Here is a 20,378-nt window from a genome sequence, read left to right on the forward strand (position 1 = left end):
GTCACTACCGCTTCCGGGGTAACTCTTCACACCCTAACGTTCCACGTGCAGCGACACTCACTCAAGGCTCATCACAGCCACGCGCTCTGCCGCAACGGCAGCAGGAAGTGTGTCACAGAAGGAGGTTCCGGGCAGAGCACCGCAGAGACGTTGGCCTGGATGCGTGACGTCTCCAAGGATAACAGGTGCGGAAGTGGTGCAACCCGGCTCCAGCATGGCTTTTGCGTGTCAGAGGGACAGCTATGCGCGGGAGGTAAGCCGAGGTGCGGCTTGTGTTAATTTTCGCTGACGGAGGGGGAGGGGTGAGACGTGTCACAGGCAAAAGGTAAAAAAAAAAAAAAAGCGGGATACTTGGGATCCTCCTATTTCCTTAAAAGTTCCTCCGTGCGATGGTGTACATTACGTCACAGGGGGCGTTCTCAAGCTTAAAATAAGGTTTAATGACAGAAGGAACGCGTCTTTGTTTTCACGCCCGCTACTGCTTGCAGAATGCAGCGATCAGCAGCGCTGCACAAATCTTTTAGAAGGTTAAACAAAGAGGTGCAATAGACTGGAGTGCAAGTGAGCTTATCTAGTCCACTGTACGCAAGGAAGCCAATTTGGTTAATCTCTATTTTGAGTGAACGGCAATGACCCCTCTCAACCGTCATTGCCGTTCACTCAAAACAAAGCAAAAAATCTATGAGCTGCTGCAAGGAGGTTTAATAGACAACAGTGGAACTGAGCCTATCTAGTCCACTGCATGCAGGGAACCTATTTGGTTAATCTCTGTTTCAACTCCCCTGCTCGGCCGTCATTGCCATACACTCAAATCACAGCAAGCAAACATGTGAGCTGCTGCAAGGAAGTTTAATAGACAGGAGTGGAAGTATCTAGTCCACTGTAAGCAAGGAAGCCAATTTGGTTAATCTCTATTTCCACTCCCCCTTGCAGCCGTCATTGCCATTCACTCAAAAACAAGCATAGTAACATCTATCTTCTATATATAATCTTCTATATATATAAAATCTATATATATAAAAGGCACCACTGAAGTCTCCAGCCGGAAGTGTGAAGCGCCAGAGATATCCGGTTTCCCCATGAGTGAAGGAAAATCAGAGGGGGAGGGGTGGAGAGAGATGCCCTCACTCTCTCTGTAACACAAACACAGAACAGCAGGAAACTTAACACTGAAGGACTGAACTCAGAGGGGGAGTGGGCAGGGACACACACACTCCCACAAGCTTGCTAGCCCCCGTTTCATTTGCATCAGAAACGGGGCTTTTTTACTAGTAATAGATAATGGCAGAAAAAGACCTGCACGGTCCACCCAGCCTGCCCAACAAGATAAACTCACATGTGCCATTTTTTGTGTATACCTTACCTTGATTTGTACCTGGCTTTTTCAGGGCACAGACTGTATAAGTCTGCCCAGCACTATCCCCGCCTCCCACCACCGGCTCTGGCACAGACCGTATAAGTCTGCCCAGCATTATCCCCGTCTCCCAACCACCAGCCCCGCCTCCCACCACCGGCTCTGGCACAGACCGTATAAGTCTGCCCAGCACTATCCCCGCCTCCCAACCACCAGCCCCGCCTCCCACCACCGGCTCTGGCACAGACCGTATAAGTCTGCCCAGCACTATCCCCACCTCCCAACCAAGCAAACCTATTAGTTGCTACTACTACTACAAATCATTTCTATAGCGCTACCAGTTGTACGCAGCGCTTCACAATTGAACATTAAGAAGAGACAGTCCCTGCTCAAGAGAGCTTACAATCTAAATCAGGACAGACAGGACAAATAAGGGATAAGGGTAGGACAGACAGATAGGACACCTAGGGATAAGGGACTGTTGAAGAGAGGAAGATAAGATAAAGGTTACATACAAGTGAAAAGTTAGGAGTCAAAAGCAGCATTAAACAGGTGGGCCTTTAGTCCGGATTTGAAGGCGGCCAGAGATGGAGCTTGACGTAGCGGCTCAGGAAGTCTATTCCAGGCATAAGGTGCGGCAAGATAAAAGGAACGGAGTCTGGAGTTAGCGGTGGAGGAGAAGGGTGCAGTTACTACTACTACTTAACATTTCTAGAGCGCTACTAGGGTTACGCAGCGCTGTACAGTTTAACAAAAAAGGACAGTCCCTGCTCAAAGGAGCTTACAATCTATTATTATCATTTTATTAAGTTTTCAAATTTTACAAGCTTAATACTTGCAGCAGGAAAAAAACAGATTAAATAATAGCAGGAAATGACAAGTAATATTGAACTACAATATACATAGGAAAATCTTTTGGCCTCTTGTATTAGACCACCATACAGAGAAGGCTAATCCATAAATCTCAGGAGACAATTTTAAACAAAGAAATATATAAAGCAATTGCTTAACACTAAGTCCACTTAAATTGCTTATTTTATAAACCCATGGTCAAGTTGCTTTTCCCAACTAGGTTTGTAATACTTGTTTCTGTTTGATAAATTGCTTTAAATGTTCAGGCTTAAAGAAAAGATATTTTATCCCCATATATTTAACATTGCATTTGCAAGGATAATTTAAATTAAACGTTGCGCCCAAAGCTACTGTGGCAGTTCTTAAAGCTAAAAATTCCTTCCTCCTAAGTTGGGTCTGTTTAGTCACATCTGGGAATACCCAGATCTTCCCACCATAAAATGGTACTTGTAAGTTCTTTAACGCCATTTTTCTTACTGCTTCTAAATCCTGATGGAAAATAAATGATATTAAGAGTGTTTGTCTTTCCATTATAGCTGTTGATAGGGAAGTTTCTAGTAATTCTGATACATTCAGTTCTCCTTGTGGTTGTACAATCTGTTGTTCTTCCTCTTTATTCTTTTTCGTTGGTAAATAATATATTTTATTCAGGGGTGGTATATTTTCAGGCAAAAATTTTAAGTTTTCAACCAAATATCTTTTAAAAATTTCTTGAGGCGAGTAAACTGATATTCTTGGAAAATTTAACAACCGGAGATTCAATCTACGATTATAGTTTTCAAAAGTTTCCAATCTATTATGTATCAGAGTGTTATCTTTAATAAGTTTCAGTGAGATTTCTCTCAGTTTTATATTCTCTTCCGTTATAGAATTTACTTTCTCATTTATTTCTATTTTCATCTTTGCAAATGCATCAGTCAATTCTTGAACATTTTTCGATAAAGTTTCTACTTTACCCGTGGAAGTTTTCACAGCTTGATCCACACTCTGGAGCGTTTCCCAAATAGCTTCCAGAGAAACCTTCGTCAGAGAAGCCTTAGTTGTTCTTGTTCTCGACGCCATTACGGCGGTTACAACCTCAGTTGGAATTGAGGTGTCAGCTGATAACCCAGTGGTAGGGCCCCGACACAGCGCTCCTAACTCCGACTTGCGGTTCAGGAAAGCTTCGTCCCCACTGAATACAGCTGGTTGCGGAGATGGGGGTCTAACCGGAGGGGACAACGACGTGTCCTGCCCCTGAATCTCAGCGTCTCCTTGCGCCGTCGAGTCAACGGGGTCTCCGGTTCCTAGAGAAGTGGATTGCCTCGTTATGAAGCCCTCAAGAGTTTGCTGGATCGGCGTTGATGTTAGTGTCGGCGGGGCTCCGACTCTAACGGCTCCCTTCCTCTTATGCGGCATATCGCCAAGAAAACCGAAAGCAAGTAAAGCTTTTCGCTACTGTAGCAAGAAAAAAGAGGATATCTCCAGCAGACTGAGGTAAGTCATTCATGAGGGATCGTTCGTGCCGCCATCTTGATCAGCCGGAGCTTACAATCTAATGGGCGAAATGTTAAGTTGGGGCAGTCTAGATTTCCTGAATAGAGGTATGGTGGTTAGGTGCCGAAGGCGACATTGAAGAGGTGGGCTTTGGGCTTTGAAGATGGGCAGGGAGGGGGCCTGGTGTATGGGCTCAGGGAGTTTATTCCAGGCATGGGGTGAGGCGAGGCAGAAAGGGCGGAGCCTGGAGTTGGCGGTGGTGGAGAAGGGTACTGAAAGGAGGCATTTGTCTTGAGAGCGGAGGTTACGGGTAGGAATGTAAGGGGAGATGAGGGTAAAGAGGTAAGGAGGGGCTGCAGATCGAGTGCATTTGTAGGTTAATAGGAGAAGCTTAAACTGTATGCGGTACCTGATCGGAAGCCAGTGAAATGATTTGAGGAGAGGGGTGATATGAGTATATCGGTCCAGGCGGAAGATGAGACGTGCAGCAGAGTTCTGAACGGACTGAAGGGGGGGGGGGGTAGATAGCTACTTGGGAGGCCAGTGAGGAGTAGGTTGCAGTAGTCAAGGCGAGGGGTAATGAGAGAGTGGATAAGAGTTTGGGTGGTGTGCTCAGAGAGGAAAGGGCGAATTTTGCTGATGTTATAGAGGAAGAAGCGACAGGTCTTGGCTATCTGCTGGATATGCGCAGAGAAGGAGAGGGAGGAGTCAAAGATGACTCCGAGGTTGCGGGCAGATGAGACGGGGACGATGAGGGTGTGTTATCAACTGAGATAGAGAGTGGAGGGAGAGGAGAAGTGGGTTTCAGAGGGAAGACAATAAGCTCGGTCTTGGCCATGTTCAGTTTCAAGTGGCGGTTGGACGTCCAGGCCGCAATGTCAGATAAGCAGGCCGATACTTTGACCTGGGTTTCTGCAGTGATGTCTGGTGTGGAGAGATAAAGCTGGGTGTCATCAGCATAAAGATGATATTGGAAACCATGAGAGGAGATTAGGGAGCCCAGGGAGGAGGTGTAGATTGAAAAAAGAAGGGGTCCAAGGAGAGATCTCTTTGGAACTCCAACAGAGAGCGGGATGGGGATTGAGGAAGAACCATGAGAATGTACTCTGAAGGTACAGTGGGAGAGATAAGAGGAGAACCAGGAGAGGACAGAGCCCTGGAACCCAAATGAGGACAGTGTGGCGAGAAGTAAGTTGTGATTGACAGTGTCAAAAGCGGCGGATAGGTCGAGGAGGATGAGGATGGAGTAGTGACCTTTGGATTTGGCAAGGAACAGGTCATTGCAGACTTTAGATAGTGCCGTTTCTGTCGAGTGTAGGGGGCAAAAGCCGGATTGAAGCGGATCGAGGATGGCATGAGAGGAGAGAAAATCAAGGCAACGGCTGTGAACGGCGTGTTCAAGTATCTTGGAGAGGAAGGGTAGGAGGGAAATGGGGCGATAGTTGGAGGGACAGGTAGGGTCAAGTGATGGTTTTTTGAGGAGTGGTGTGACTACAGAATACTTGAAGGTGTCAGGGACAGTTGCAGTGGAGAGAGAGAGGTTGAGGATATGACAGGGGGATGGGGTTGACAGAAGGAGTGATAGTGTTAAGTAAGTTGGTGGGGATAGGAGAGATTTACCTAGTGAACGGAGTTTCTGGGAAGGAGTTTCTCAGTCTCCACCTGTTGGAAGGCGTACACAACCCATCAGTCCAATCCTGGGCTGGTCCAGAGGGACTAAATGAAAGTAAATTAGCAGGTAAGGTCTAATTTCTCCTTCATCGACAAGAACGTCTTGTTTCGCGACTAATCTCGCTACCTCAGGAAAACATGTGTCCTTCTTTTGTTATATTTTTTATAGCCGGTTTCTTGCTCCAAGATGGCTGCGATATTTAAACTAACGCTCTCAGCAGGTTTTTTCAATCGGTTGTTGATTATCAGTTAAAGGGACCTTTCAGTAAAATGCCGTCCATTCTACACACCTCTCTACATTTTTTATGGTTTATCATTTTTATTCAAAATCAAATAACCTGTACATGTACCACTACACAGCGTTATCATTTGTAGTCACAAAAGCAAATTCTTGTTTTTTTACAGGTACTGTAATTTTACTAGTATCTACAAAAACAAAAGAGTTTTATTATAACCTTCCCTCCCTGACCAACAAGCCCTCCAACCTTCTCCCTATTAATATCCCTCCCCTGCCCCCCCCATTCCCCCCCATTTAATCGGAACTTAAGACTAGAAGTTCAACAATCTGCTTCTGGTAATCGGGGTCAGTGTGTTTAGCAATGGGCTCCATATATTCAGGAACTGCAATCCCGTCCTGGAACTAAAGTCCTTCACTCCCATCCTCTCCATCCGCATCAACAAAATCATACGTGACCGCCACTGAGAGTAAGATGGGTAATGGCCTGTCACCCATTCGGACAGGATCACCTGCATGGCGACCACAGTAGCCCTGTTTACAAAAGCTGTAAATCCTTTTGGTACTGGACGGACAAACACCGGGTGTCCCAGCAACAATCCCGAGTCATATTTCCACCTGGCCCGCCAGATAGAAGAGACATATTGTGTGAGCTGTTTCCAATATTTAGCTGTGCCTCTGCATGTCCAGAGCATATGCCCCAAGGTGGCTCCTGCTTCCTTGCATTTAGGGCACTCCCCCCACGGAGAGACCCCCATATGGAAAGCCCTCCTAGGGGGGATGTAGAGTCTAAGTGCCACTTTATATTGAGTCTCCCAGTGTGACATCATAATGGTGTGTTTCTTCATAGTCAAAACATGAGCTTTAAACTGTGCTACTGTAAGATCCAACAGAATATCTTCTTTCCACTGGGCTAGCAACTTTACAAAATCTGGTTCCTGAATAGTGTCCCTGATGTGTCTATGGTGAAATTTTAGTGGAACTCGTTGCTGCGCTGCTAGAGAAAATGCCGAAGCTAGCTCTTCCTGGACATCTTCAGCTAAATCTTCCCAAGGCAGGGACTGTATGTAGTGCTTTAACTGACCATAATGAAACTCATCTGAGGGGAGCAGGTCAAATTCCGCCCGGAGCTCTTGGAATGGTTTTATCCGTCCTTCAAGAGTAACTGCATGCAATAGGTATGCCATCCCATTACGTTTCCATCTTTGAAAAGCTGGGTACAAAGTTCCAGGAGGGAAGGTGGGGTTCCCACAAATTAACAAAAATGGGGTAGTTTTTGATGAAAATTTGTGTAATTTACAAACCCATTGCCACACCGCTTTCGCCGACCTCAGTATTCCTGTCCGCTGTAGTATATATGGTAGGGGAGGTCCTGCAGTGTGTAGATAAGTGCTGAAGTGCGTCCCGGGATACAACTGTAGCTCTATGTAGGTATCCGTATAGTCCTGGGTTCCACGGAACCAGTCATTTATGTGACGCATTCCACTCGCCACCATCATATCATATATTTAATATTCAGCAGGCCCAGGCCTCCATACTCCACCGGGACACTTAATATTGAGTAAGAAAGTTGTGGTTTTTTCTTTCTCCAAAGGAAGGTTTGCACCATTTTTATCAACTTCTGTTCATCCGCCTTTTTTAGAAACAGTGGAAGCGACTGAAATGTGTATAACCACCTGGGGGCCACCACCATATTGTATAGCGCAATTCTTCCCATGAGTGAAAGTGGTAAGTGCCCCCAGACCTCCAGCTACTTGGTAGTGTCCTGCAATAATCTCTGCACATTTTGTACATAAAGCTTTGTTAAGTCCCTGGTAATAGTAACTCCCAAATATTTCAAGGAGTTTTGTGTCCACTGTAGGGGGAAGCTCCCCGGCCATTTTATCTGATCTTCTAGCAGCACTGGCAGGGCCATAGATTTGTGTAGATTTAGACAAAAACCTGAGTATCTCCCATACTGTTCAATTAACTGTAACAACTTTGGTAAAGTCTTTGGGGGCTCTTGCAAGATTACTAACAGGTCATCTGTATAGGCTAGAATTCTGATATCCTGCCCTGCTAACTTAACCCCCTGGAGATCTGGAGCCAAAGAGACCGTGCGCAGGAGCGGTTCCAGGCTCATAGTAAACAGCAAAGGGGATAGGGGACAGCCCTGTCGAGTACCAAGTTGTATTAAGTACTCTGGTTCCCTGACACCATTGATGAACATTCCCGCTTTGGTTTGAACTGCGTGCATGAACCAGCCCTCTATGCCCATGGCCGCCAGTGCCTGGTACATGAAAGTCCACCCAACCTGATCAAACGCCTTTTCGGCATCTAAACTCAATACCAGGGTGGGTGTCCCATGTTGTTGACTGACCGCCATGGCCATCAAAGTTTTCCTAATATTATGTACTGACTGGCGGCCTTTCACAAATCCAACCTGCTCTGGGCCTATCAATGATGGTAGGTATTCCGCCAACCGTATTGCCATCAGCTTTGCCAAAATTTTAGTGTCGACATTTAACAATGAAATTGGTCGATAGGATTCAACGTTATCTAAAGACTTCCCTGGCTTGGGTATTAAAGTTAAAGCGCCGAGTTTGCATACCTTGGGAATTCTCTTTTTTTCTACTACCTCCTGGTAGTATTCCAACAGAGATGCTAAGGCCTTCCCTGACAATACTTTATAATACTCTCCTGAAAATCCATCTGGCCCAGGAGCTGACCAGAGCTTTAATGTTTTGATCACAGTTTGTAATTCTGTCATTGTCAAAGGTTTATTCAAGTTCTCTAGCTGTTCCCTTGTAATTTTAGGGAGCCTTGCCTGAGCTAGATATTTTTGCATCTCTTGTTCCGAGGGAGCTAGTCTCGATTTATATAGGGTTGAGAAATATTCTGTGAATGCATGCCCAATCTTTTGACGGTCCGTGATTAAATTCCCCTTTTTATCCTTCAATGCAGTCACTGTCCTCGGGGCTCCTGAATTTTTTATTAAGCGCCCTAACATTCTGCCTACCCGATTGCCATACTTATGTAACTTGTATTTGTAAAAAAGGGCCGATCTCAACTCACTTTCATGTAAGAGACTATTAAGGGCCACCTGAGTAGCTTTCAAATTCTCCAAGGTAACTACTGTGGGGTGATGGAGATAAATTCTCTTAGCCCTCTGCAACTGGCGCTCCAAGATCAGTATACCCGCAGACCTCTTCTTATTCTTAGCACTACAGTAGGCTATAATAGCTCCCCGGATGACCGCCTTAGAGGCCATCCAGAACAACTCGGGCTGATGTGCGGCGTGCCAATTATTATGTTCTATATAATGATCCCAATTTCGTTGCACATGTGCCCGCAATTGCAGATCATAGTATAGGCCCGCTGGATATCTCCACCCTCTATTCCCCGTGGCGTCTGTGGTAACTTTAATATCTATCCATATCATAGCATGGTCCGCCACTTCTTCTGGGCCAATAGTTGTTGTATCTACTAGGTGAAATATGGAGCGGGCTAGCAAAATATAGTCTATCCGGGCAAACGTGCCGTGTGCCCTTGACCTGTGCGTATAATCTTTCTCTCCTGGATGATAAATCCTCCACGGATCTACCAGGTCAACGGTCTTATTAAATGACTGAAATTCTCTAGCCCGCACTCCTCTATACTGAGAATCCTTTGTACTAGAACAATCTTGCCGGGGATCCAGGACTGCATTGAAATCCCCAACCACAATCAGTTCTCCACTGTGACTTTGCAGACATTTCCCTGCTAGGTTGGTAAGGAAGGATGCATCATGGTTATTAGGCCCATATAGAACCAAAAGCAACAAGATTCTCCCCGCCAACCAAACCTTCAACAGGGTGGTATATCACACCTTTTGCTTGCTTTCATCCGCATGTTTTTTGGAGGGGGTGAGGTTTTATGTCCCTCAGCTTTCCTCTCTGGCTAGCATTGCTAGCAGGTTTAGCTGCTTGATACATAATTAATGTCTTTCTGGAGGCATTACATGGTCCTTCTAGCCCAGACTTCTGTTTTCTGCATGCCTTGTGGGTAATTTAGGCTGATCCCACGGGGGTGGGGGGGGGGGGAGGACAGGGGCAGCTATCCTCTTTTCTTAGAGTTCTCCTGCTGGCTATGGTGTTCATGGTTGAAATGAGCACATTTCTTTTCTCAGCTCTCTCTGCTGATTCTACTTCTTAGTCCTATGTGGGTTGGTATCCCCTTTTTGGATGTTTGTGGAACCCTGCTCTTCTCGGCACCTAGCCCTTGTAGGTCTCTTCGGCTTTCAGGCTGTTTTGGTGTGGGCTTGTTCAGCCTACAGATGTTGTGTTGTGTTCTGTTTCTTTCAGCCTTCTCACTTTTGTGGTGTTTGGTCACTCCAGCCAGTTCTTGTCACTTTCTAGTAGTAGTTACCATTGGCGTAGGCATCAGATCACGGATGTGGCTTCCAAGTACGTTTGCCATCCTGCCTTTTGGAGTATTCCTGGCACTGGAGGAGATCTAGGGCAGTTGGGTTTAGACCTGAGAGGCTTCCAAGTTTCGGAGATTGCCAGGGACTGATTGTTACTCCGCTTGGTTTTGTCTTAGGTTTGGAGGACCAGGAAATCCACTTTCCGGGTTTCCACTTTCTTAGGCAAGCCTCCTGGCTGCTGGTTAAGAGAGCTCTGTTTCTACTTCAGGTTATCCTATACCTGCTGCTTCTTGGCCCTGTATGGTATCGGGAGTCAGCTCAAATGTGTCTGTTTTTCTTTCAACCTAGGCTTCTCTACAGATTTTTCTTGGAGTACATGCTAGCTCTATCACGGTCAGACGGCTGGCCACCGGGCCAGTGTTTCTTCCTTTAGGAGCAGTGGTGTCTGTCTCCAGGTGCAAGTGGGGAATGTGAAGTGATTTCCTTTGCATTGTAGTTGCATCCAGGGAGCTTCCTTCCAGTTGGGGATGGACGTCATAGAGGCTCAGGTGTTTACGGTTCAGCCTTTCGCAAGGGGAACCTGGTAGTGTGTAATGGTTCTGTCTGGTGGGGAGAGTTTATAGCCTCCTTGGGCCTCAAGGACTTTTACTGTCATACGTTCATAGTCCTAGGACTCCTTGCGGCAAGGGGTCGTAGAAAATTATGCCTTTCCATGTTGCAGAGGATATTTTTGCAAGGTCATGGTGGTAGTGGCAGCTTTACTTCGTGAGATGGATGGCAGGTTCTTCCACACCTCAGAGCTGACTGATTTGTGGTTCTCTCTATCAAGAGACTATACAAACTTCATCCAAGTTTTCTTCTCGTTTTCAGTCTTTAGGATTGGTAATCAGTGTCACTAAGAGTCAGTTGTTTCCCTCACTGATCTTGCCTTTTCGGGACTGTTGTTCCAGGTAGTCTTGGAAGTCAGTTATGGGGGCAAGGTTTGGTTGGACATTCCCCCTTGGGTCTCAGCCCATATCGTATTAATTCAGGGATTCCTTCTCGACTTTTGTCACCATCTCTCTGGGTCCCTTCTAGCCAACTTGGTCTCCATGAGTGGTTGCTGCTGATATTTCAGTTCTCTCACTGGAGTTTGTATCGGCAGCTTGTATGCTGCTAGGGGGTGAAGTAGTTGGTGGCCACAGATTTCGGATCCTTAGGGAGGTTCTCGTTCTCTCGACCCCGTGGATCCCTCCGGTTTGCTCTGGGTTGTCTGCAGGGTACTTTCCTTCTGGTAAGGATCCGAGTTGCCCTTGGTAGTCAACTGTTAGCTCAATCCATCTTCTTAGTACTCTCGGGAGCACCATTCTTGCCAGTCTGTTGCTTCGACGTAGTCCTGTGTCTTTTCGGGAGGTGCCTTTGGAGGGCTCGTTTGCCTCAGCTGTCCTTTTATTCCCTTGCTTTTGGGCGAGAGTTTTAGCCTGAATCAGGCGAATTTGGCCTTTTCTTTTTTCAGGCGCTTTTATTCTGGCACTTTTGGCATTCATCCCTTCCTCGGTAAGGGATGCAGTTCTTTCCTGCTTAACACATCTGGATTATCGCCTTTTGGATGTGGGCTTTTCTCTATTTTTCTGCAAAGAACTGGATCAGAGATGTTAGTGATCAGCTTCCGCTTTCCTGGTCTGGCGAGAGTTGTGTCTTTCTATTGGCCATACGGCTGCTTTTTTCTTCCTGTGGTCTGAGGGTTACAGCTCCGTGCTGCTTTCCTCCCTCTTGGTCGGTTGCCTAGGAGGGCGGTCTTTGTGACTCAGTGAACATCTGAGGACCAAGGGTATCTCTTGAGGTATGGAGCTTTCTCTTCTTGTGTGTTTAGTCCCTCTGGGCCAGGAGAGTGCAGCTCTAGGGATGTGTTTCCACAAGTTGTGCTCTTTTCTGTTGGCCTTCTTGCAACACCTTCTTCGCTGGCTATTCCCCAGGTTCTATGTATTTTGCTGGTTGAGCACAGCTCCGTCGCTGCTTGTGGAGCATAGATCCATCGCGGTGTGTTGCGCAAGCTCCAGCTCGACATTTGAGCACAGCTGCATTGCTGTATGTTGAGCATGGCTCTATCGCGGTATGTTGAACACGGCTTCTTCGCTGTATATATTGAGCTTGGCTCCTTTGCTGTTTTTGGAGCACGGCTCCATCGATGTAGGTTTAGCGCGATTCCATTGCTTGAGCGCGGCGTCACTCTGTATGTTGGGCGCAGCTCCTTCGATGCATGTTGAGCACAGTTCCTTTACTGCATTTGAGCTCAGCTTCATTGCTGCATGTTGAGTACGGTGCCATCACTGTAGGTTGAGCGCAGCTCCATCTTTGTACGTTGATCACACCACCTTCACTGCATGTTGTATGCTGCTCCATCGCGGCATGTTGGGCGCAGCTGCCTTCTTCCATGCAGTTCCGCAATTCTATGTTGGGCTCAGTTCCCTCGCTGCATTCTGGACGCGGTTTCTCAGTTCCAGGTTCGCTTTAGCTCTATTGTTGGGTGTTGCAGCTTGGAGATTTATATTCTTTCCGGCCCTGGGGGGGCTTTCTTTCCCTTCTTGCCGAATTTTGCCTTTCTTCAGGCTTTTGATGTTCGAGTCATTTGTGTTTTAGGAGTCTGGTCCTTTTTTGCAAGTTCTGGGGCATATCTTTCATTTCATCTGGTGTTGGTGAGTCCTCTTGAACTTGGTCTATGATCCGACCCTCAGTCTTGGGGGTTGGGGCGAGTATGTTTTCGGTCCTTTGTCTATTTGGTGATCCCTCCCTGCACTTGGGACTGCTTTTGTACATCCCACTCGGCTCTGGACTGATCTGTGGGACGCTATGGAAGGAAAAATTAGTTATTATAATTTTCTTTCCATTAGTCCCAACAGATCAATCCAGAGGCCCACCCTTTACTGTGGTTTGTTTGCATGATTGCCCTTCTTTTCATACTTTCCCTTGTTATCAGGGGGCATGGTTCTCGAGGTTCTGTCTTTTTTGCAGGACCGCTGGGAGCTACCGGTAAACTACAGAGGATGGAGTACTTTCACGATTGCAATCACCAATTAGGTGGTTTCCCTCCCACTGTTGTGGTAGAAGAAGAGCCTGCAAGGGTTCTCTGGAGGCAGGAGTGGAAGTTAATATTGGATTGTTTTTCTTCTTCAGCTGCTTTGGTATCGACAATATATATATACTAGTAAAAAAGGCCCGTTTCTGGAACGAATGAAACGGGCGCTAGCAAGGTTTTCCTGGGAGTGTGTATGTTTGAGAGAGAAAGCCAGAGTGAATGTGCGGGTGTGTGACAGAGTGAGACTGTCTGTGTGACAGTGTGTGTGTGAGAATGAGAGTGTGTGACAGGGCCCCCTCCCCTGTTCCTAATGCCCCTCACCCTGTTCCCTCCCCTCCTTTTCCTCCTCCTTCCCACACTTTGGGTTCCTTAAGGCTTTCAAAAGTCTATGTACCCCCGTGGCCCTAACGCCCGGTATGCGGATACCCCACCGCTTTCCTCCTCACCCCTCCCCCAAGATGTAATACTTTCACGTCCTTCATTTTTTTTTTTAAGTGTCCTATCTACCCTGTGTACAAATGCCCGGCATTCAGATTGTGTTCCTCTCGTAAATTTTCATTTCTTTCATTCATTCAGAACTTGCCCCCCCCCTTGAACACTTTTGGTTCCTTCAGTCTTTTAAAACTCTCCTATGTACCCTGTGTGCTAATGGCCAGCATTGAGATTGTTTTCCTGTCCCAAATTTGCATGTCTTTCAGTCATTCACAACTCCCCCCCCCCCATTCTCCAGTTTAACACTTTCATTTCCTTCAGTCTTTTAAAACTCTCCTATCTACCCTGTGTCCTAATGGCCAGCACTCAGATTAGTAACATAGTAGATGACGGCAGAAAAAGACCTGCACGGTCCATTCAGTCTGCCCAACAAGACAACTCATGTGTGCTACTTTTGTGTATACCCTACTTTGATTTGTACCTGTGCTCTTCAGGGCACAGACCGTATAAGTCTGCCCAGCACTAGCCTCGCCTCCCAACCACCAGCCCCGCCTCCCAACCACCGGCTCTGGCACAGACCGTATAAGTCTGCCCAGCACTATCCCCGCCTCCCACCACCGGCTCTGGCACAGACCGTATAAGTCTGCCCCGCACTATCCCCGCCTCCCAACCTCCAGTCCCGCCTCCCACCACTGGCTCTGGCACAGACCGTATAAGTCTGCCCCGCACTATCCCCGCCTCCCAACCTCCAGCCCCGCCTCCCACTACCGGCTCTGCCATCCAATCTCAGTTAAGCTCCTGAGGATCCTTTTCTTCTGAACAGGATTCCTTTATCTTTATCCCACGCATGTTTGAATTCCATTACCGTTTTCCTCTCCACCACCTCCCGCGGGAGGGCATTCCAAGCATCCACCACTCTCTCCGTGAAGAAATACTTCCTGACATTTTTCTTCAGTTTTCCTTTCCCAAATGTTCATGTCTTTCAGTCGTTCAGAACTCCCCCTCCCCCCATTTAACACTTTCGGTTCCTTCAGTCTTTTAAAACTCTCCTATTAACCCTGTGTCCTAATGGCCAGCACTCAGATTGTTTTGCTTTGCCAAATTGTCTGTCACTGAGGTCAGTGCGTGCCTGCCTAGCAGACCACTTTCGGCAGGCACGGTCCCAAGCACATCCTGTTGGAGGTGAGAATTCTTATATAGGATATATTTTTTATATATATTTTTTATTTGTACCCCACGCTTTCCCACTCAATGCGGCAGACTCAATGCGGCTTAGGTACTTATTTGTACCTGGGGCAATGGAGGGTTGTGACTTGCCCAGAGTCACAAGGAGCTGCCTGTGCCTGCAGTGGGAATCGAACCCAGTTCCCCAGGACCAAAGTCCACCACTCTAACCACTAGGCCACTCCTCCAATGAGAGTAAGCTGACTGCATAGGTCTACATATACCAAGACTCTGAAGTTCTCTCTATCTCCACCTGCTGGTAGGGGGGCATAACCCACTCATCTCTGGATTGATGTGTTGGGACTAATGGAAAGAAAATTATCAGGTAATAACTAATTTTTCCTTGCTTTGTCTCATTAATTCATGCTTATACATATGCTCTGTGATTTTGATCTTTATAATAGTATCTACCATTTTGCCCAGCACCGATGTCAGGCTCACCGGTCTATAATTTTCTAGACCACCTCTGGAACCCTTTAAAAAAATTGGCATTACCTTGGCCACCCTCCAATCTTCCGGTAACATGTCTAATTTTAAAGATAAATTGCATATTATTAACAGTAGCTCTGCAAATTCAGGTAGTTCTAGTGCCTGATCTTAGCCATTGAAATCAGTACTGCAAGTCCCATAATGCACTGTGATGGTGTGATCAGAAATCCAGGTCTGCCCAGAATTTCCAGTCTGGAACTCGTTAACTTGGCATCTCTAGTTTTGGTCTAGTATTCTCAACTCATGCCTCGAACGCACACATTCAGTTAGGCTTTCATGATATATGCAATTAGGGCCCCTTTTACAAAGGCATGCTAGTGTTTTTAGCGTGCGCAAAATGCTAAGATGCCCATATGAATATAATGGGCATCTTAGCGTTTAGTGCACGCTAATTTTTAGCAAGCACTAAAAAAGCTAGTGCACCTTTGTAATAAATCCCCTTAATAGGATGAAATAGATCTGCATATAGTGGAGGGAGTGCTTGCAAATTTATCTGATGTACATACTCATTGGGGTCATCTTGAAAACCAGACTGGCTTGGTGTGCCCCCATGTCTTGGTTGAGAAACTCCAAATCTTGGTTATAGTAGCACGCATTGGAAATGGAGTATGATAAATTGTATTGTAGATCAGGGGTTCTCAAACCGTACTGGGGACACACCTAGGCTGCTGGGTTTTCAATGAATATGCATTGAGAGAGATTTGCATGCACTGCCTCCTTGGTATGCAAATCTGTCTTGTGCATATGAGATGCCAAGGGTGACTTATCCCAAAGCTGGAGACTTTCCATCACTGTGCTGGAGATTTAAGACCTATGAGTGAGGTTTTTCTTGCGGGCCCCAGCCATGCTTTAAACTAGTTCTGGTATATTCTAATCAATAAATAGAAAATAAAATTACTTTTCCTACCTTTGTTGTCTGGTTTCTGCATTCTTCTGTTTTCTCTTGACTGGGTCTCCTTACCTATTTGGCATTTCTTCTCACTCTGTGTCCATCATTCATCTTCCCTCTGCATCCCTAGCTGCCCACTCCAGTATCTCTGTTTCCCTACTCCTATCCTCCTGCAATTTTATCTCCCTTATCTGTGTCCTTATTCTTGCCCTGTTCATCATCACCCCTCTGTGTTCATATCTCTCTCCTCCCATCCTATGTTCAGCATTGCCCTTCTGTGTCCTTATCCCTCCCCATGTCCAACTTCTCCTCTCATTCTTTCCTTCCCCCACCTTTGGAACCAAGATCTCTCCATCTCCCTTTCTTCCTGTTTCCTACCCCTCTGAGAGCCAGCATCTTTCTTCCTTTCCTCCTGTCTTCTCCGACCTCTACAGACCAGCATTGTTCCTTCCTGTCCCCAGCCCCAGGAGCCAGCAATTCTCTTCCTTCCCTCCTGTCCCTCAGCCCCCACCCCTTGGGGCCACCGTCGTCTTTTTTTTTTTTTTTTTCTTCTTGCTGTTCCATTCATGCCAGTGGCTAGCATCCCTCCTGCCCTTATGCTATCCTTTCCAACAAGTCCCTCCCCCACAGGTCCTGCATCTTTTCCTGTTCCTCCTTCCCCATAGTCCCATCATCTCTTCTTCTCCTTCTTTCCTAGGGTCCAGAAAACATCCTTCTCTCATCACTCCCTCCCATTTGCCCTCCCCCTCCCCCGTTGGGTCCAGCATTGCTTTGCCTTCTATCCCGGCAAGTCTGGAGATCTTCCCCCCCCACACACACACCCCTTCTGTGCACCTGGCACCTCTCTTCCAACACCCAGCGCTGTGTGGCCAGCAGCATTGAAGGTGCTGCTTCCAACTGGCGCAGGTTTCCTTCCCTCTGCTACAGCCCACCAGAAACAGGAATGTGTCAGAGGAGGTGGGCTGTGGCAAAAGGAAGAAGGCCTGTGCCACGGAAGGAATGTCTTCAACACTGCCAGCCACACAGCAAGGTTTGCGGTGCACCTGGGTGGAAGGGAGGAGTAGGTGTGGGAGAAGTGAGAGTGCCAGGGCGCAGGAGATAAAGAATTGAAAGCAGATAAGAAGAGATATAGCAGACCGCAGGAGTGGAGAGCAGAGTGAATTCATGTGAAAACCACATTTAGCCGTATGAGCTGGAGCCTAAATGCTTGAATCGCACGTCAGATTGTGTGTGACTTGGCATATCTGAAGATATCCTGAAAACTTGACTGACTGGATGTGCTCTTAGGACTGGGTTGAGAAACTCTGTTGTAGATGATGTTGAAGAGGGTTATAACTAGTAGTGGTCAGAGAAGTGGGCTACTCACCAGAGAAGCCAGGGTTGAAATGTCACCAATGTTCCTTCTGACCAAGTGTAAGTCATTTAACCTTCCACTGCTTCTGATGTAAAACTTAGATTTCTAAGCCCTCCAGGTATTGTTTATATTTATTTTACACTTGGTATACAGTGAAAGCAGTTTACATACACTGTTTTTGCAATCTAAGGTTAATTGTACCTGGGGCAATGGAGGGTTGAGTGACTTGTCCAGGGTCACAAGGAGCTGCAGTGGGAATTGAACTCAGTTCCTCAGGTCCGAAACCTGAATGTAACATAACTTAAGCTACTACTGACCCTTTTGAAGTGGCAGAATGGTTAGAGCACTTGCCTTGCCCTTCTGGGGTAGCTGGTTTAAATCCTGTCAGTGAAGCATGGCTCTCTCTCTCTCTCTCTCTCTCGCTCCCCCACCCCCAAGCCACATGTGTTTCTAGTAGGTGAGGTAGTGTAGGTAAAGGACTGGACTCATGATGGAACAATTACTAGTTCGATTTCCACAAAGGGTATCCTCTCCTGATTAGCCACACATGCACACTCTAGAGGGTTATGTTTGATTTGGATAACTTCCTAAAAGAAAAGTCCATAAACCATTATTAAGATGGGGAAAATCCACTGCTGATTTCTAGGATAAGCCAGATACTTGTGACCTGGATTGACCACTGTTGGAAACAGGATGCTGGACTTGATGGACCTTTGGTCCATCCCAATATGGCAACGCTTATGTTCTTATGTAGAAACTAAAATCCAAATAAATATAATCAGGTGATGTATTATGATGATCTTGTGAATCATCTCAGGTTGTAAGAGAGAGGGGATACACGTTTCAGCTTTGAAACATGGGATTGTTTCTTCTTTGTTTCTCTCTAACCCAGGGATGGGCAACCCAGTCGGGTTTTCAACATTTCCCCAATCAATATTATTATTATTCCTTGTCATCAAGCAGATGAATCCATTATGAGTGGGTTGTGTCCATCAGCAGGGGGAGATAGAGAGCACTGAAAAACCATAGTGCCTCATGGCCAGCTAGCTCCATCTGCCTCTTCAGTCAGTATTCTCTATCTCCCCAGCAGGGTGGATGCAGCTTGTTCAAGCTCCTTCAGAAATCTGCCTGGGGTGGCTCCTGTGCTGTTGCCAGTTGTAGCAGGGGTGTTGTGGCTGATGGTGCCCACTTTAAAGGCACATAGGTACGCCCTTTCCCTGCCTTACCCGGCCCCCGATGTGGATGTAGACACATAGGCAAGCCCTGTCCCTGTCTTTGCCCACGCTGTGGATGCAGACACATAGGTTCGCCCTTTCACTGCCTTTCCCACGCTACTGATCCTCCGGATTGGAAAAAGTTGCCTCTTGCGCTGTTGCCTCCAACTTTCCTCACAGCGTCAAAAAAAAAAAAAAAGTTGCTTCGCGCTGTAGCGCTGCGATTCAAGAAAAGAGGCTTTCCTTCAGTTTGTGCAGCGGATCGCAGCTCTGTCGACTCAATCCGGAGAGGTAAGAACATTTGGAAGCTCCTCCGGGGTGGGCCTGTGTTTGGGGCGATTTTGGCGCGAATCCGCCATTTTGAATTTCCCGCCGTTTTTGGCGATGGCTGCGGAGGTTGTAAAGCGCTGTTCCCGTTGTGGCAAGCGCAGATCAGCAGCAGGGCTCTGTAAATCGTGCTGTTCTGACGTCAGAGCTGGCCCGAGCATGGCGAGCGAGGTTTCTTCCCACTCCGTGGAGCTGGCAGCGGGCGCCATTTTGGAACTGCATGGTGCGACCCCCGCTGAGGCGGAGGGGTGTGAGCCTGGAGGGGAGCCTCGAATAGAGGCTAATATGAGAGCCATTTCCCCCGGACTGGAACCGGGAGGCCAGGGTGAGCCATTCTCCCCTGAATTTGTTTTACTGCTGCATAAAGCATTTATGTTAAAAAGAGCTCTCCCGCAGGGGTCTCAATCGGCCCGGCTGCCTGTGTCCCCTCCAGTAGTGAATTACCGTCAGGTGCGTTTTCCCCTGACAGATGTCCGCAGGACAAGCGCAGTAGGGTGGATTCCCCTTCAGAGAGTGGCACCCCCCCCCCGTTCCCCCCCCACTCCCCCTGTGGTCGGGATGTGAGGAGTCTGAGGGGTCTGGCAGGCCCTCGTGGTCTGGAGAGCCAGAGGAAGGTGCAGGATTGCCACTGGATCCAGATGATCCTTCCGCGGTGAGGATTTTCCACCGCGATGAGCTGCCAGCACTGATTTCTAATGCACTGCAGGTCCTCTCTATTGAAGATCCTGCGAGTACTGAGCTCTCCTCTGCTAATCCAAGGATGACAAGTACTAAGAAGCCTGCTCGATGCTTTCCTTTGCATGACTCCATCCAAGAGCTTATTTCAGCCCATTGGGCTGACCCTGAGGGGCCTTTGAAAGTTGCCAGGGCTATGGGGCAATTATACCCTCTAAGTGAGGAGAATTTGGCGCGTCTAGCTGTGCCTAAAGTGGATGCCCTAGTCACAGCTGTGACAAAGAGAACTACCCTCCCAGTTGAAGGAGGAGTTGCCCTGAAGGACATGCAGGACCGACGCCTTGAATCAGCTATAAAGCGGTCCTTTGAGATTTCAGGCCTATCCTTACAGGCGTCTGCATGCGGCTATTATGCTGCCTGAGCCTGCCTTGCTTGGTTACAACAGGCAGTGGAACAGCCCGGAGATGGAGCGGAGCCCCTTGCGGAGGTGGCACCGCGGATGGAGTCGGCCTTGTCTTTTTTGGCTGACGCCCTTTATGATCTGGTCAGAGCTTTGGCTAAACAGATGGGTGTGGCAGCTCACCGCCTGTTGTGGCTACGGCATTGGGCGGCTGACATGGCCTCTAAGCAAAGGTTGGTGAAGTTGCCCTTTCGAGGCCTTCTCCTATTTGGTGAGGAGTTGGAGAATATTGTTAAAGGCCTGGGGGATGCTAAACCCCAGCGCTTACCCGCGGACAGGCCGCGGCC

The 20,378-nt window shown here is 47.4% G+C and overlaps 1 protein-coding gene across 2 annotated transcripts in view; it reads left to right on the forward strand.

Annotated features, from left to right (window-relative positions):
* The window catches only part of AARSD1 (alanyl-tRNA synthetase domain containing 1), a 223,285-nt gene that overhangs the window by 65,553 nt on the left and 137,354 nt on the right, over window positions 1–20,378 (forward strand). Inside the window, exon 1 of one of the 2 annotated variants that reach the window (XM_030220994.1) lies at window positions 86–253. The exons of the other annotated variant lie outside the window; for it this stretch is intronic. Within the exon in view, the coding sequence (XP_030076854.1) occupies window positions 215–253 (39 nt within the window). The 5' untranslated portion in view covers window positions 86–214. Of the gene's footprint in view, window positions 1–85; window positions 254–20,378 lie in introns of those variants that run through there. 2 annotated transcript variants of the gene reach the window in all.

This window comes from Microcaecilia unicolor, chromosome 12 (assembly GCF_901765095.1).
Source record: "Microcaecilia unicolor chromosome 12, aMicUni1.1, whole genome shotgun sequence".
NCBI classification, from domain to species: domain Eukaryota; kingdom Metazoa; phylum Chordata; class Amphibia; order Gymnophiona; family Siphonopidae; genus Microcaecilia; species Microcaecilia unicolor.